Below are 18,414 nucleotides of genomic sequence, written 5' to 3' on the forward strand. Positions count from 1 at the left end.
ATTGGGCATCTATGTGTCATCCTCACCCGTGGCTATCAATGTGTCTGTCAGCCATGACACATCTTGTGCATTTCTACACACTCAGATGTGTGGAGAGAGAGAGAGGTTGAGAGAGAGAGAGGTTGAGGGAGACATGTGGAGAGAGAGAGAGAGAGAGGTGGAGAGAGAGAGAGACAATGAGAGAGAGAGAGAGAGAGAGAGAGGTGGAGAGAGAGAGAGACAATGAGAGAGAGAGAGAGAGAGAGAGGTGGAGAGAGAGAGAGACAATGAGAGAGAGAGAGAGGTGGAGAGAGAGAGAGACAATGAGAGAGAGAGAGAGAGGTGGAGAGAGAGAGAGACAATGAGAGAGAGAGAGAGAGAGAGAGGTGGAGAGAGAGAGAGACAATGAGAGAGAGAGAGAGAGAGAGGTGGAGAGAGAGAGAGACAATGAGAGAGAGAGAGAGAGGTGGAGAGAGAGAGAGACAATGAGAGAGAGAGAGTGTGAGGAGGAGAGAGAGAGAGACAATGAGAGAGAGAGAGAGAGAGAGAGGTGGAGAGAGAGAGAGACAATGAGAGAGAGAGAGAGAGGTGGAGAGAGAGAGAGACAATGAGAGAGAGAGAGAGAGAGAGGTGGAGAGAGAGAGAGACAATGAGAGAGAGAGAGAGAGGTGGAGAGAGAGAGAGACAATGAGAGAGAGAGAGAGAGATGGAGAGAGAGAGAGACAATGAGAGAGAGAGAGAGAGGTGGAGAGAGAGAGAGACAATGAGAGAGAGAGAGAGAGGTGGAGAGAGAGAGAGACAATGAGAGAGAGAGAGAGAGGTGGAGAGAGAGAGAGACAATGAGAGAGAGAGAGAGAGGTGGAGAGAGAGAGAGACAATGAGAGAGAGAGAGAGAGAGAGAGGTGGAGAGAGAGAGAGACAATGAGAGAGAGAGAGAGAGAGAGAGGTGGAGAGAGAGAGAGACAATGAGAGAGAGAGAGAGAGAGAGAGAGAGAGAGAGAGAGAGACAATGAGAGAGAGAGAGAGAGGTGGAGAGAGAGAGAGACAATGAGAGAGAGAGAGTGTGAGGAGGAGGAGGATCGTCAGAGGCTGCTGCTGCTGTTGTGTTATCAGAGAAAGCTTCCTGCGGTTTCCACAGGTCCTAGATCAGCTGGTGTGTCATCAGATGGGGCCCCCGGCGGTTTAGAGAAAGGTTCTGGATCAGTAACACATGATGCACCCCGTGGAGGAGACTTGAGTGTGGGGGAGTGGTAGGAGAGAGAGACTAGGCCCTCTCTCTCACCATAGTGGAGTTTGAAACTGTTTGGGATGGTGTTAACACACAGTAGTTCAGAACACTGAAGCTGGGTTGGTAGTGGCACTGAGAACTATGAGGGACAAACGTTTATACACACACACGCACGTACACAAACACACACACACACACAAACACGTACACACACACACACACACACACACTTTTCGTGATATTTTTCCATGAGGCAATATGAGACACAATGTCACTGCATCTTTGATTGTATGTTAACAACATAATACCAGTAGTTCTATCATGACCTGGCATATTAAAAGCCCTGAGGAGTCCCTGCCCCAAACCCATTTTACAGGTAATAGGCTGGGAAGGATTACCTGCCCTGCTCTCTGCAGGGGCACAATTTCTAGCCCTGAGGGATGCTCCTCTGTCATTTAAAACGATGTGCCTGGAGGGAACACATCACACACACACACATCTCACACAGACACATCAGACACACACATCAGACACCGTACATCACACAAGACATTTGAGCTCAGAAAGCGAAGTGAATAAACAATAAACTGGCACTGAAGACCCATCGCAAACGCACAGTAACACTGATGTGTGCGTGCTGCAGCGGCGACGGCTTCAGATGATGTCAGAGCCGATGGCTCGTTGGGGGAAGTGATGACGTATTCCTGAAAGCAACGTTCGAGGCTTGTTTACCACAACGCTTTTCTCAACAATGCGTAGTTATGAGACGCCATAGACGTTTTTGATGAATGCTGAGGAAGAACAAAGAGGAGTATTTTCAGAGAAGGGGGTTGGCGTTGGTGCGAAGCACTCTCTCATGTCTTCAGGCTAGTTAGGAGTCGTAGCGTTTGAGGAGACCTGTCATGTTGGTAAGGATTGGCCGCGGGGGAGCGTTTGTTTTGTAATGCAACAAAGGGGAGAGAAAGAACAAGAGATGATGAAATAGAGGGGAAACACCAACAATAATTGGAGGGAATTCTTTAGGATGTGAAGTCGATGATCAAGCCATCCTTTACCTAGCTTGCTCCAGAGAACTCTGTGACTGAGTTGGGTTTGGGTTCTCTGTTCATGTTTTTCTATAAAGTGTGTGCATGCGCATTCTCTTATTCAACAGTTTGTGTGTTTCTGCCTGCCGACTGCTGGACTAGTGTAGGGAGAAATAAAAATACACATTTCAATGATCAGACTTTCCTATTTGTGTCTCCACTGGCTTTCATCCACCCAAATAACTCTGTAACCTGTATCCTTGTCTTCCAGCCGCAGGTCTTGGTCAGATGAAGTACATCCAGGATTGTGAGAGCCAAAGGGATGTAGAAGATACCTTCATTACCAGTGTAACAGTCACCTCTGTGTTGTTGGAAGCCAGATGTTCTCCATAGTGTGTGGAGTTGGAGGCCAGATGTTCTCCATAGTGTGTGAGTTGGAGGCCAGATGTTCTCCATAGTGTGTGGAGTTGGAAACCAGATGTTCTCCATAGTGTGTGGAGTTGGAGGCCAGATGTTCTCCATAGTGTGTGGGGTTGGAGGCCAGATGTTCTCCATAGTGTGCGGAGTTGGAGGCCAGATGTTCACACTGTGTGTGGAGTTGGAGGCCAGATGTTCTCCATAGTGTGTGGGGTTGGAGGCCAGATGTTCTCCATAGTGTGTGGAGTTGGAGGCCAGATGTTCTCCATATTGTGTGGTGTTGGAGGCCAGATGTTCTCCATACTGTGTGGAGTTGGAAACCAGATGTTCTCCATAGTGTGTGGAGTTGGAGGCCAGATGTTCTCCATAGTGTGTGGAGTTGGAGGCCAGATGTTCTCCATAGTGTGTGGGGTTGGAGGCCAGATGTTCTCCATAGCGTGTGGAGTTGGAGGCCAGATGTTCTCCATAGTGTGTGGAGTTGGAGGCCAGATGTTCTCCATAGTGTGCGGGGTTGGAGGCCAGATGTTCTCCACAGTGTGCGGAGTTGGAGGCCAGATGTTCTCCACTGTGTGTGGAGATGGAGGCCAGATGTTCTCCATAGTGTGTGGAGTTGGAAACCAGATGTTCTCCATAGCGTGTGGAGTTGGAGGCCAGATGTTCTCCATAGTGTGTGGGGTTGGAGGCCAGATGTTCTCCATAGTGTGTGGGGTTGGAGGCCAGATGTTCTCCATAGTGTGTGGGGTTGGAGGCCAGATGTTCTCCATAGTGTGTGGAGTTGGAGGCCAGATGTTCTCCATAGTGTGTGGGGTTGGAGGCCAGATGTTCTCCATAGTGTGTGGGGTTGGAGGCCAGATGTTCTCCATAGTGTGTGGAGTTGGAGGCCAGATGTTCTCCATAGTGTGTGGAGTTGGAGGCCAGATGTTCTCCATAGTGTGTGGAGTTGGAGGCCAGATGTTCTCCATAGTGTGTGGGGTTGGAGGCCAGATGTTCTCCATAGTGTGTGGGGCTGGAGGCCAGATGTTCTCCATTATGTGCGTGCTCATTATATGGGAGTATACACTGGGTGGTTGAAGCCCTGAATGCTGATTGGCTGAAAGCGTATACCATGGGTATGACAAAACATGTATTTTTACTGCTCTAATTACATTGGTAACCAATTTATAATAGCAATAAGGCACCTTGGGGGTTTGTGGTATATGGCCAATTTACCACGGCTAAGGGCTGTGTCCAGGATGCGTCGTGCCTAAGAACAGCCCTTAGCCGTGGTATATTAGTCATATACCACACCCCCTCATGCTTTATTGTTTAAGTATACACTCAGTTTATTAGGTACATCCATCTAGTACTGGGTCGGACTCCCTTTCCCTTCAGAGCAGCCTGAAATCTTTGGGGCATGGATTCTACAAGTCAAAAACATTCCACAGTGATGTTGGTCCATGCTAATGTGATGGTATCACGCAATTGCTGGAGATTGGATGGCGGTACACCACCATTTTTGCCATTCTCCTTCAACCTGGGGCGGCAGGTAACGTAGTGGTTAGAGCGTTGGGCCAGTAACCAAAAGGTTGTTGGATCGAATCCCTGTGCTGAAAAGGTAAAAATCTGTTGTTCTGCCCCTGAACAAGGCAGTTAACCCACTGTTCCCCGGTAACTGACTTGCCTAGTTAAAAAAAACAAAAAAAACCTCTCTCATCAACAAGCTATTTTCACCCACATGACTACATGTTTTTTGTTTATCACACCATTCTCAGGAAACCCTAGACACGGTTCCGCATGAAAAGCCCCGATACGGGATCCGGCGTGCCTGGCACAGACGATCATACCAAGCCCAAAACTCGCTTAGTAACAGAATGCCTGTCCGCCTGCTTTCTATAGCAATCCAAGGCCACGTGACTCACTGTCTGGAGGAACGATCCATTTTCCTGAATGGGGTACCTAATAAACTGTCCGGTGAGTGTATAGTATTTCAGCTGGTAAATACAGTATGGCCTATGTGTGTAGGTAAGCAGCACGCCTATCTCCTCTTCCACTCGTCACCTATGCAACCCTGGAAGGCAGACAGGATTGTTATGTTGTGATGTCTGTTGTGATGTCTGTGCATGTGTATTAATGACTTCACAACGACTCCTGACAGGTGTCCTGGTCTAGCATTATACTGGAATAATACCTTAAATATCTAGCCTCATTAGTCCCTATAAAGCGCCAGCTTCAAGTTCCACTTCTGTAAGTGGAAGTAGTAGCTACTTAGTGTTAAGTACGTGTTAAAGAAGGAGATACTTAGTGTTAAGTACGTGTTAAAGAAGGAGATACTTAGTGTTATGTACGTGTTAAAGAAGGAGATACTTAGTGTTAAGTACATGTTAAAGAAGGAGATACTTAGTGTTAAGTACATGTTAAAGAAGGAGATACTTAGTGTTATGTACGTGTTAAAGAAGGAGATACTTAGTGTTAAGTACATGTTAAAGAAGGAGATACTTAGTGTTAAGTACATGTTAAAGAAGGAGATACTTAGTGTTATGTACGTGTTAAAGAAGGAGCTACTTAGTGTTATGTACGTGTTAAAGAAGGATATACTTAGTGTTAAGTACATGTTAAAGTAGGAGCTACTTAGTGTTAAGTACGTGTTAAAGTAGGAGCTACTTTGTGTTAAGTACGTGTTAAAGTAGGAGATACTTAGTGTTAAGTACGTGTTAAAGTAGAGGCTACTTAGTGTTATGTACGTGTTAAAGTAGAAGTGACTTAGTGTTAAGTACGTGTTAAAGTAGAAGATACTTCGTGTTAAGTACGTGTTCAAGTAGGATATACTTCGTGTAAAGTACGTGTTATAGAAGGATATACTTAGTGTAAAGTACATGTTAAAGTAGGATATACTTCGTGTAAAGTACGTGTTAAAGTAGAAGATACTTAGTGTTAAGTATGTGTTAAAGTAGGAGTGTTGAAATAAGTGTTGTGTTAACACTCTTCGACGTGACAAACAACATCTGGAATATATGTGACTGATTGAGACCAACAGACCACACAACAAGTGATATAAGAAGTATATAACCAAGTGTATTCCCCTCTGTTAATGTACACATATTTAGAGTCATCTCACTGGAACACTTTACAATAACATTTAGAAAGAACAGGAAGATACTGGGAGGAGGAGGATGGAGAGGAACATAAACCGGACAAACTGGATGAGGAAGAAGGATGGGTTGGAGCCAGTCTCCAGACTTGGCAGCCGTTTTGACTCTAGCAGTTATAGAGATAGATATAAAACAATAGAAAATAGAAGATGGATAAGACCCAGTTCGGTCTTCAGTTAATGAATGGTTACATACAATCTGCCATTGTGAGTAAAGGGGATGAAGGATGGGGGGATTGATTTAGGAAAGAAACGGAGTGAGGTGGCAGCAGTGATGGAGAGGAAAGTATCTTGTCTCCGTACTGACAAGGAGAAAACACGGTTTTATGTTTGTAACCCAAATCACATTTGCTCAATTACCAATTATATATCAATTTCCAATTTCCCAGAATCAATTATCTTTGTCATCATTTTTTCTCTAAACAGGAAGGGAAAACACATTTTCTTAGTAATGGGATGAGAGATTCAAATATTTAGACATTGCACAAACTTTTTTTTGGAGGTTTTTCTTTTCTTTTCATGGTACAGTTTTCTTTTTTAATAGTTGAGAAAATTGGACTACTAGAGTTCTTGTCCATCTGCTGTTCGCCTTGTTCTGTCATTCTTTTTCTCATTGAATGTTTTTCACTAGACTTGCCCTCATTGGCTGTCATCAGTCTTGACCAATGAGAGGCAAGAACGCAGATCCAAGGTAACGTACGCTTTCCCCCCAACACTAGGGGGCGACAGTGGGACTCCAGCAAATGAATTCACAATTTCCATCAAATGTCTCACATTTTTTGAGGGAAAGAAACCTGCGTTTCCCACTGTCGTTGAATGTTGGTCATAGTATGTATGATTGGTGGGGCGGGGACGGGGACGGGGACGGGGGGGGGGGGGAAATCGGTCTCATGTCAAAGTAGCAATAGTCCATCAAATTCGTTATTTATCACCCAGTCCACTGATACACACGCGTTCGGGTACATTTCTCCTCTTATGCTCTCAGTTAGGTCCATTGGTTTTTTTTCTCTGAAACTTCTATACATATATATATTTATTTAGAACAAAGTCAGTTTGTCTGCTGGAGGTTGGTTTCTGGTCTGTGTTTGATAGTAACGACGTGAGCTGCTTCCTCCGCATTAGTGGGCTCAGTAGGGGGAAATGCTGTGTGGAGCCCAGAAGAAAACACATGACGGATAGCCTATCTGTTGGAAAACTGAAAGACGACCCAGGGTTTTGGCCTCAGAAGTTGGTTTTGCAGCTAAAACGTAATAAGTAGCATCCGTTGGTTGGTTGGAGTTTTTGTTGTTCTCACGCGCTAGTTAAACGTTATCAATCAGCGGCATTATTTTTTTTTTCTCCACAGAAATAGTCATCTCTTTTTTGTAAATTAATACTACATGCTTGAAACACAGCAGAATAATGTCGCATCAGTTCCTCGGGACCGCAGACATGGAGAGCAAGAGAGCGCACGAGTGAAAGAGAAGGGGAGGGGGAGAGAACGAGAGAGACTTTACGAGAGGAGCGAGGTGATGTTTCAATACTTGGAGGAGGGAAGAAGGCAGATTTGACACCTAGTTTCTGTATATTGGCAGTCTTTTTGTGTAATCATACTTGGCTAGCAGTGAAGTTTCAACTTCCAATACAAACCCATCTATTTAGATAGAATCGACCCATTTACGATTGAATCCGTTAGCTTGTTGACTGTTTAGACCCGCTACATAGCATCTGATACCAAACAACAGGCCTCTGCTTTAATTCTGACGGTGGTTCTTCCTTCTCTGTGTCTCTCTGAAGCCCCATGATTAACTCTGATTGGAGGCTATATACAATACAATACCCTTTAAAACGCTGCTGGATTAGCTGGCTCCATTGTAGCATGAGCTCTGGGTCTGGCCATTGGCACAAAACTATGTTGCATTGAGCGAGGTTTGGCAGCCATTTGTTGTAGACAAGACTTCTCTGTGTTTAAAAAAAAAGGTTATACGGCCATGTGAGAAAGAATATTACTGTAATGGAGAAAAATACCACACGCTGTTTGTAATAACTGTAGTTAAAAAGGAGTATGTGTAGATCTAATGAAATATGCTGCTTTTCTAATCTCATCTTTTATCTCTCTGCTTTAGGCTCTATATGGGTTGAGAAGGAAAGCTAGGAGGTCATTTTGTCAGTAAGGTTACCTCTATACTAAACAAAATAAAACTCTGCCAACAAAGATTTGACTCATTACTCTACAGTTGTCAGTTCATCTAGTGCCTCTCTCCAACCTATACCTTCAACTCTTCCCTCTCTCCTCCTCTCCGCCCCTCCCTCTCTCTGTGCGTCTCCTTTCGTCCTCTGTGTCTGGCTAGGCCGGTCTCAGACATAGTACTCCTTGTCTTTGTTCTTCTTGTTCTTGATGGTTGTCTTGGCTGTGCCTGGCTGCTTCTCCTTCACCAGTGTGCCGTTGCTCTGCGTGGCCGAGTTACTGATGTAGTTACGGCTCTGGTCCACCTGGTAGGAGCCCTCGTCCCGGTTACGGTACTTGTACATGGCGTAGAGCAGGATGAGGATGCAGAGGGCGGCGGCCGCCACGATGCCCACCACCATGCCCGTGGTGCTGGTGGACTCCCTAATCACCTCTACCGCGCCGGGAGGCCCTCCTCTCTCCGGGGATGTGGGGTCTGGGGTGGGCACATGGGGGAAATTGGGAGGGTAGGTTACGCCCGGGACGTGGCGGTGGCGGTCAGGGTCGGAGGAGGGGTGGGCGGGCGGCAGCAGCACCTGATCCCGGGTGTTCATCTTGCCGGCAGGAATGTTGCTGCTACTGCCGCCTGGCTTGTTGAGACTGGGGCCTAGCTGGTCGGGGTTGGCCGTGGGGGTGGACGACAAGGGGGGGCGGTGGGAGTTAGGGGGCCGGTGGGAGAAGTGACGGTCGCGGGGGTTTTGGACGCTGCCCTCGTTGGGGGGAGGGGGGAGGACCGTCCTATCGGTGACGAGGGGGGAGTTTTTGTAATAGTCCTCATCGTCCGACTCGGTCATCTCGCCCGAGCCGTAGGCGGACACCTCGATGGGTCCCGCCTCCTCGCAGTCCTCCTGATCCAGTGGGCAGGGGGGGCGGCCATTGGGCAGGGGGAGGGATTCTTTGGTGGTTTCGAGGAAGGGGCGGTAGGTGGGGGGCGGGGGGATTACGGGGTAGCGGGTGGCGTAGGGGGGGTCTAGGGAGTCCACAGTTATAATGGGCAACACTAATTCACCTCCTAGGACAAGAAAGAGACAACGGAGGGAAGAGAGCGTTAGTGAGAAACTGAGGGCACCTCCTCGGGACCAAAATAGAAAAGTAACAACAGTTCAAATGAAAACACCAACACCATTATTAGAACATCACTAAAACCTAACATGAGGTTAGTTCTAAAGCTAGTTTAGTTAGTCTCTAGTCTTCTATTTAAAGAGTTAAGTTGACTAAACAGATGTACAATACATAGTATAAAGAAAATAATACATATTCTGCTATTCCTGATATCTCCCTGACACTAGACTGGACATGACTACACAGATATGTTACTGTACATGTTTAAAAGACTAAACAACATATCAACATCTACTAGATACAAGTTATCCTTCTCTATCTGCCTGTCTATGCTGTTCTATTTCTACGCTAGCTTTCAGTTTTTCTTTGGGTTAAATAAGATAGCAAACCACGGAGTTCAGGTCACTTACATCAACAAATTGGCCGCATGATTTTTGCATGAAAAAAAAAATTACAAAAAGAAAGCTGTGTAAGATTGTTCTCGGATAGTGATAAACAACTTTCCCCCCATTTCTTTTTATTTTATTTTTTGTGTGAAAAATAAAATAATTATCTGAATAATTCATTGTGTTTTTCAGTTTTCATGAAGAATGGTTCAAATCCCATTCCGCCTGGGGGCATGGTGATCTGTATTCAAACTCTAAAGACCAGCTGGGCGAAACTGATTCCCCTAGTTTCTACCCTGAAACACAGTCTACAGATGTGGTCCCAACACCCATATCCTCCCACTAGATATGCTAAAACATGGGACATGAAGAAATCCTATTCTCAATTATCACTTGACACAGTTAACAATTTCTCAGATCTTTCTGTCTTACCCGGATCTGTATGCCTTCATATTCAGTCTTAGATGGGAATTGAATGATTTTGCAAACTACTTTTTTTGTCCTTTGTAATATAATCACACCCACAGTTAATAAAACATTTTAGGGTGTTACACATCAGTACATTGCTTTGAAGTTAGGACAAAATCATTGAGTCAAACATAGGAGTGCCAATAACATACTAGGAAAGTGTTAGCAGTACATAGCACAACATAAATAACAAGTTTACATTCCTTCTTCGAAAAACTATTTGCTACCCTCTGCCGCATCCCGTAATCGTGTTAGGGTCACAATCCCAGAAACAATTAGTAAAAATGTTAGGGGGCAATTTGAAAGGTTATGACATTTCTCTTTATGGACATTGGTAATGTGAGCCACAGAAATGTCCATAACATTGATCATACATAGTCTCAACGCTGGGCCTTTCTTGAGTTGATGAGGTAAATTAATGTATCTAAACAGAATAGGGATCGGATAAAGCGAGTGAGTGTGGAGAAACCTAGAAATGTGTATCGAGGGTATTTTGGGGTGTATTTGTCACCCCCAGGCCAACATATCACACCAGCGCTCAAGTCCCCCAAGCCACATTTTTCCTGACAACCTCACAATTAGTAGGACAAGGGACTTTCAGAAGGGTTATAGAGCAACTTTTACACAAAACCTTTCAAAAGATTATCAACAATAATACACAGCGCACAAAAACAGGCCTTGAAAAGGAGTAAAAACATGAATGCTGAGAAAGAGAAAAGTTAGTCAGTATTCAACCTTATAGGATCCAGCCCATTCCCAACTCATACAACTCCTACCGCACAGCCAAAATGGCCGCTGTGTTACCCTGGCAACATCAAGGTGCCTACTTTTATGTGTGTTTCTCTGTGTCTGAAGGTTAAGATACACCTTTGAAGAAAGTGGTGGCATATTTGAGGAAAAGAGAAAAATTCACAGAGAAAATGAATGAACCATTAGCCCAAATAAGATAGCACTATAGATTCTGAGATGACTGGTCATACATATTCTGTAAACATGTCACATTCTGAGTTATCTTTCAAACGTTTCCTACTTTCCCTCTTTCTGGTCTCTAGAGATAGTTAGCTTCTTCTCTGAGTGTCTAGATAAGATGGAGGTGCAGCTTCACTACATATACAAAAGTATGTGGACACCCTTTCAAATGAGTGGATTCGGCTATTTCAGCCATATCCGTTGTTGACAGGTGTATAAAATCGAGCACACAGCCATGCAGTCTCCATAGACAAACATTGGCAATAGAATGCCCTTACTGAAGAGCTCAGTCACTTTCAACGTGACACCGTCATAGGATGCCACCTTTTCAACAAGTTGTTCGTCAAATTTCTACACTGCTAGAGCTGCCCCGGTCAACTGTAAGTGCTGATATTGCAAAGCGTCTAGGAGCAACAACAGTTCAGGCACGAAGTGGTAGGCCACACAAGCTCACAGAACGGGACAGCCGAGTGCTGAAGCGCGTAGTGCGTAAAAATTGTCCTCGGTTGCAACACTTACTACCGAGTTCCAAAATGAAATAGGTTTGGCCGAGCAGCCGCACACAAGCGCAATGACAGCTGTTGGCTGGACTGGTGTAAAGCTCGCCGCCATTGGACTCTGGAGCAGTGGAAACGCTTTCTTGGGTGTAATGAATCACGCTTCACCACTTGGCAGTCCGATGGACGAATCTGGGTTTGGCGGATGCCAGGAGAACGCTACCTACCCAAACGCATATTGCCAAATGTACAGTTTGGTGGAGGAGGAATAATGGTCTGGGACTGTTTTTCATGGTTCGGGCCCCTTAGTTCCAGTGAAGGGAAATCTTAATGCTACAGCATACAATGACATTCTAGATGATTCTGTGCTTCCAACTTTGTGGCAACAGTTTGGGGAAGGCCCTTTCCTGTTTCAGTATGACAATGCCCCCGTGCACAAAGCGAGGTCCATACAGAAATGGTTTGTCGAGATCAGTGTGGAAGAACTTGACTGGCCTGCACAGAGCCCTGACCTCAACCCCATCGAACACCTTGACGATGAATTGGAACGCCGACTGCAAGCCAGGCCTAATCGCCCAACATCAGTGCCTGACCTCACTAATACTCTTGTGGCTGAATGGAAGCAAGTCCCCGCAGCAATGTTCCAACATCTAGTGGAAAGCCTTCCCAGAAGAGTGGAGGCTGTTATAGTAGCAAAGGGGGGACCAACTCCATATTAATACCTAGGATTTTGGAATGAGATGTTTGTCCACATACTTTTGGTCATGTAGTGTATCTTTACCTCGCCATCTGTCTATCTGACGGAAATTGTGCCAACGCGATGCCTCGCTGTCCCCCTGCTTCTCTGTAGGCCGACTATCCCTCACTGCGTTCCGCTACTGCGTGGCCCAGTTATAGGTGTCTGACACTGAAAGAGTGTTGTGAGAAAACCTAAAGCAGCTATGCATCTGCTGGAGCTGCTCATTGTGTCTACAGAATATAGTCTTTGTGCACCTGCTTCTAATGTGAATCCAAGACTTCCTTCGAAAGTACAGTCATTTATTACTGTTCACATTCTTCTCAAATATGTTGCAGGCCTTCGGGCCTAATTATCATAAATGAGTATGCAAAAGAATTTTGAGAGGACCACCCCTGCAAACGATACCACCACTCTCTACTGGCCACAGAATTCACAGCTTTAGCGTGAGTGCCATAAGCTTTGTCATTGGTGCCATGATAGGAGAAGTTACTGTTAACCACAGGATGGAGAAGATAATGGGTTCTCAACCCTCAAACACAGACGTCTACATGTACAGCTGCACCTGACTCGCTCATTTCTTCACTGAGTGTTTCTTTGTCTGGACACAGTCCTGTCAACACCTCTGATATACTTCCCCTTCCCATGACTGTGCCCTGTAACGGCATATGCAGCTTCTGATTGGTCAGTTCGCACCCATAGGTTGGCCACACAGCCACGCCATTGGCCGTATGATGAATCAGCTGGTGTGAATGGACTTGTTCAAACAGGCTTCAAACGCTCCGGTCATCGTCACAATGAGAACTGCCAAGAACCCATAGAGAAGCCATAACACTGCCCTTCGTTTGGAACATTGACAATCCACTTTACTCACTCCATTGTGAAATGATTTGACCTGTTGAGAGAGTCTGAGCTTTTCCACTAGTTACGCTAGCCTGCTGTGTTGCCTGTGTCGGTCCTCTCCGCAGCACTAGAGAAATAGTCCCCTTTTTAAAACCAAAACTCCAAAGGGGTGTGTATTTTCCCTAATAAGCAAGCAGATCGTTAAAGATGGATACTGATGTAAACACTGGGACTTAGTTATTCTGCCTATCACGTTGGCTCGTCCTGAACAAACACTGGGATTTAGTTATTCTGCCTATCACGTTGGCTCGTCCTGAACAAACACTGGGACTTAGTTATTCTACCTATCACGTTGGCTCGTCCTGAACAAACACTGGGACTTAGTTATTCTGCCTATCACGTTGGCTCTTCCTGAACAAACACTAGAACTTAGTTATTCTGCCTATCACGTTGGCTCGTTCTGAACAAATACTGGGACTTAGTTATTCTGCCTATCACGTTGGCTCGTTCTGAACAAACACTAGAACTTAGTTATTCTGCCTATCACGTTGGCTCGTTCTGAACAAATACTGGGACTTAGTTATTCTGCCTATCACGTTGGCTCGTTCTGAACAAACACTAGAACTTAGTTATTCTGCCTATCACGTTGGCTCGTTCTGAACAAATACTGGGACTTAGTTATTCTGCCTATCACGTTGGCTCGTTCTGAACAAATACTGGGACTTAGTTATTCTGCCTATCACGTTGGCTCGTCCTGAACAAACACTGGGACTTAGTTCAAATCAAATTTTATTTGAGTTATTCTGCCTATCACGTTGGCTCGTTCTGAACAAACACTGGGACTTAGTTATTCTGCTTATCACGTTGGCTCGTTCTGAACAAACACTGGGACTTAGTTCAAATCAAATTTTATTTGAGTTATTCTGCCTATCACGTTGGCTCGTTCTGAACAAACACTGGGACTTAGTTATTCTCCCTATCACGTTGGCTCGTTCTGAACAAACACTGGGACTCAGTTCAAATCAAATTTTATTTGAGTTATTCTGCCTATCACGTTGGCTCGTTCTGAACAAACACTGGGACTTAGTTCAAATCAAATCAAATTTTATTTGAGTTATTCTGCCTATCACGTTGGCTCGTCCTGAACAAACACTGGGACTTAGTTATTCTCCCTATCACGTTGGCTCATTCTGAACAAACACTGGGACTTAGTTATTCTGCCTATCACGTTGGCTCGTCCTGAACAAACACTGGGACTTAGTTATTCTCCCTATCACGTTGGCTCATTCTGAACAAACACTGGGACTTAGTTATTCTCCCTATCACGTTGGCTCGTCCTGAACAAACACTGGGACTTAGTTATTCTCCCTATCACGTTGGCTCGTCCTGAACAAACACTGGGACTTAGTTATTCTCCCTATCACGTTGGCTCGTTCTGAACAAACACTAGAACTTAGTTATTCTCCCTATCATGTTGGCTCATTCTGAACAAACACTGGGACTTAGTTATTCTGCCTATCACGTTGGCTCATTCTGAACAAACACTGGGACTTAGTTATTCTGCCTATCACGTTGGCTCATTCTGAACAAACACTGGGACTTAGTTATTCTGCCTATCACGTTGGCTCATTCTGAACAAACACTAGAACTTAGTTATTCTGCCTATCACGTTGGCTCATTCTGAACAAACACTGGGACTTAGTTATTCTCCCTATCATGTTGGCTTGTTCTGAACAAACACTGGGACTTAGTTATTCTGCCTATCACGTTGGCTCATTCTGAACAAACACTAGAACTTAGTTATTCTGCCTATCACGTTGGCTCATTCTGAACAAACACTGGGACTTAGTTATTCTCCCTATCATGTTGGCTCATTCTGAACAAACACTAGAACTTAGTTATTCTCCCTATCATGTTGGCTTGTTCTGAACAAACACTGGGACTTAGTTATTCTGCCTATCACGTTGGCTCATTCTGAACAAACACTAGAACTTAGTTATTCTGCCTATCACGTTGGCTCGTTCTGAACAAACACTGGGACTTAGTTATTCTGCCTATCACGTTGGCTCATTCTGAACAAACACTAGAACTTAGTTATTCTGCCTATCACGTTGGCTCATTCTGAACAAACACTGGGACTTAGTTATTCTCCCTATCATGTTGGCCTGTTCTGAACAAACACTGGGACTTAGTTATTCTGCCTATCACGTTGGCTCATTCTGAACAAACACTAGAACTTAGTTATTCTGCCTATCACGTTGGCTCATTCTGAACAAACACTGGGACTTAGTTATTCTCCCTATCATGTTGGCTCATTCTGAACAAACACTAGAACTTAGTTATTCTCCCTATCATGTTGGCTTGTTCTGAACAAACACTGGGACTTAGTTATTCTGCCTATCACGTTGGCTCATTCTGAACAAACACTGGGACTTAGTTATTCTGCCTATCACGTTGGCTTGTTCTGAACAAACACTGGGACTTAGTTATTCTGCCTATCACGTTGGCTCATTCTGAACAAACACTGGGACTTAGTTATTCTGCCTATCACGTTGGCTCGTCCTGAGCCACTTGAAATTTGAACGGTTGAACGACTGACTGTTTAGAGTTTGTACGTTGCACAAAAATTGCTTCTATTATGTTGTGGATCGAATCGAGATTAGAAATCGGTATTTTCTAGTCTCTGTCTAACCTAATGCATTCTCCATCTCTGCAATGGTCTGCTATACTGGGTAAAAATCCATTTCTTGAAGACTACATCCTTGATTTAGTTAAGAAGTTCTTTGTCTGGACCTAGTTCGCATTCAATAGCGAAAAGCACACCGTTTCCTTTCACATAGACAGTGAATAATTTAATACACAGTCCACACATGCCGTCCTACGTCCTGAGGGAGGGTAATGTATTCTGACGTTGATTGATGAAACTACGTTCACCCCGTCTGATTGATTACGGATCGCTCCTTCCCACAATGCTTTCTGCACAGCACTTCTGGATGGGTCCCATGAATTCTCCCTGGTTTTGGCTTGGTCGGCAGCCTAGTGTTTCTACCTCAGCGTGACGCAAATTAGAGGGTCAACGTATGAAATATCAACGTATTTACCACTGTTTGATCCTGGGCTGAGTCAACGTATGAAATATCAACCTATTTACCTCTCGTTTGATTTTTCTATCTCCCTCTTTTCTCTTCATCTTGTCTGCTTTGTCCCCTCTCGCTCTCTCTCCATCACAGTCAGTCTTCTCATCTCTTACTAATATTTACTGAAATATTTTAGTATTTTAGTTTAAAATCCACAACGGTATTTAAAACCACAATCTCGTTAAGGACTAAAGAGTAAGAAAAAGTGACATTAATCTGGCCAACAACATTTGTTTACACCTTTTTGGAACATTCATTCATTTTGATTTTGATATGGCTGCAGCGTTTGTTTCCTTTGGAGAGTGGAGTTGAAGCTAGTTGATATTCTGCCTCAGTTAGCATATTGGATTTGATGTACCTCATAAGACAGTACCTCATAAGACCTCATAATATACTATATATTGATGCACAGAAAAGGCCTCAAATATAGTCTTTTGACAAATGGAAATATATATGTAGTATCAACCAGCATAAGTGTGTACATTCCTCTGAAAATCTGAATTCAGACACTGTATAGTACATCTGCAAGAAGAAATGAAATATATGAATATAATTAATGAGTTAACTTTTCAATGATCTCTTTTGTCTTGCCCATTCACCCTCTGAATGGCACACATACACAATCCATGTCTTAAGGCTTAATATTCCTTATTTAACCTGTCTCCTCCTCTTCATCTACACTGACTGAAGTGGATTTAACAGGTGACTTCAATAAGGGATCATAGCTTTCACCAGGATTCACCTGGTCAGTCTTTGTAATAAAATAAAGAGCTGGTGTTCCTAATGTTTGGTACACTCAGTCTATATCAACATCGCCATACAGATACCCACTGTTCTCAATGGATCAGTTTGACCAAAGTTATTTCTGCCCCACCATTTGTTCTTTAAAGCTGCAATATGTAACATTGTGGGAACCTGACCAAATTCACATATAAATGTGTGTTATAGATCTGCCATTCTCATTGAAAGCAAGTCTAAGAAGCGGTATGTCTGTACTATGTGCAGTATTTCTATGATTCCCGTTCTTAAGTTTCATTTTTGCATATTTTACTTTCGGTTTTGTACACCAGCTTCAAACAGCTGGAAATACAATATGTTTGGTTATGGAAAACATATTTCACATCGGCTTAGATGATACAAGGATTATATACATTATACTTGCTTGCTTAGTCACATAAACTGAAATTAGGTGAACTATTAGAATTTTTGCAACCAGGAAATTGCGCCGCGATTTCTGCATAGGGCACCTTTAAAGACAACTGAACCTTCCATCTCACTGACGTGGAGCTCTGTGACAGCACTGTCACCTGCCCCTCTCATGAGACATTACTGTAGTGTACATGTGTGGGAGAGAGAGAGAGGTAGAGAGAGAGAGGGAGAGAGGGAGAGGGAGAGAGGGAGAGTGAAAGGGAGAGAGAGATGGAGAGTGAAAGAGAGAGGTAGAGAGACAGAGGGAGGGAGAGAGAGGTAGTGAGAAGTAGAGGTAGAGAGAGGTAGAGAGAGGTAGAGAAAGGTAGAGAGAGGTAGAGAGAGGTAGAGGTAGAGAGAGAGGTAGAGGTAGAGAGAGGTAGAGAGAGAGAGGGAGAGAGGGAGAGGGAGAGAGGGAGAGTGAAAGGGAGAGAGAGATGGAGAGTGAAAGAGAGAGGTAGAGAGACAGAGGGAGGGAGAGAGAGGTAGTGAGAAGTAGAGGTAGAGAGAGGTAGAGAGAGAGGTAGAGGTAGAGAGAGGTAGAGAGAGGTAGGGAGAGGTAGAGAGAGAGGTAGAGAGAGAAGTAGAGGGACAGAGGGAGAGAGAGAGAGAGAGGGGTAGATTGTTAGCAGGCTTAAGGGCGGCAGGTAGCCTAGTGGTTAGAGCATTGGGCCAGCAACCGAAAGGTTGCTAGATCAAATCTGTCAATCTGCCCCTGAACAAGGCAGTTAACCCACTGTTCGTAGGCTGTCATTGTAAATAAGAATTTATTCTTAACTGATTTGCCTAGTTAAATAAAGAGAGAAGACTGGAACTATCTGTATCTCTTTGTGTGACTATGTGCGTGAGTCCTCCAAAGCCGATGCTGTGGTGTAGATAGCAGGGCTTTGTTAAAGGAGCCCTGCTATGTATTCTTCCTATTCTGTCTGGGGCTCATTAAAAGTGAACGAAACCAAATCCAGGCTCGGTTGGATGATGTAATTACAGCAAGTCTAACGAGGCCAAATATTAATTAGCCCGGTGGGAGAGGCAGGCAGGGCAGATAGAAAACTCAGACGTTACGCAGGGAGGGATCCAACATCTCTTTCTCTCTTTCTCTGTCGCTCCCTCTCTCGTCGGAGAGCAAGGAGACGTGACGCACATCTC

The 18,414-nt window shown here is 44.4% G+C and overlaps 1 protein-coding gene across 15 annotated transcripts in view; it reads right to left on the reverse strand.

The window, feature by feature from the left end:
- Nucleotides 1–5,680: 5,680 nt before the first annotated feature.
- LOC129865839 (neurexin-2-like) overlaps nucleotides 5,681–18,414 on the reverse strand; it is a 1,012,026-nt gene continuing 999,292 nt past the window's right edge. For 14 of the 15 annotated variants that reach the window (XM_055938878.1, XM_055938873.1, XM_055938874.1 and 11 more), the window contains one exon: nucleotides 5,681–8,994. In XM_055938878.1, the coding sequence (XP_055794853.1) occupies nucleotides 8,114–8,994 (881 nt within the window). In that variant the 3' untranslated portion in view covers nucleotides 5,681–8,113. The remainder of the gene's footprint in view (nucleotides 8,995–18,414) is intronic. The other variant, XM_055938875.1, reaches the window with a different exon arrangement.

The sequence above is a fragment of the Salvelinus fontinalis genome, chromosome 11, assembly GCF_029448725.1.
Source record: "Salvelinus fontinalis isolate EN_2023a chromosome 11, ASM2944872v1, whole genome shotgun sequence".
NCBI lineage: Eukaryota > Metazoa > Chordata > Actinopteri > Salmoniformes > Salmonidae > Salvelinus > Salvelinus fontinalis.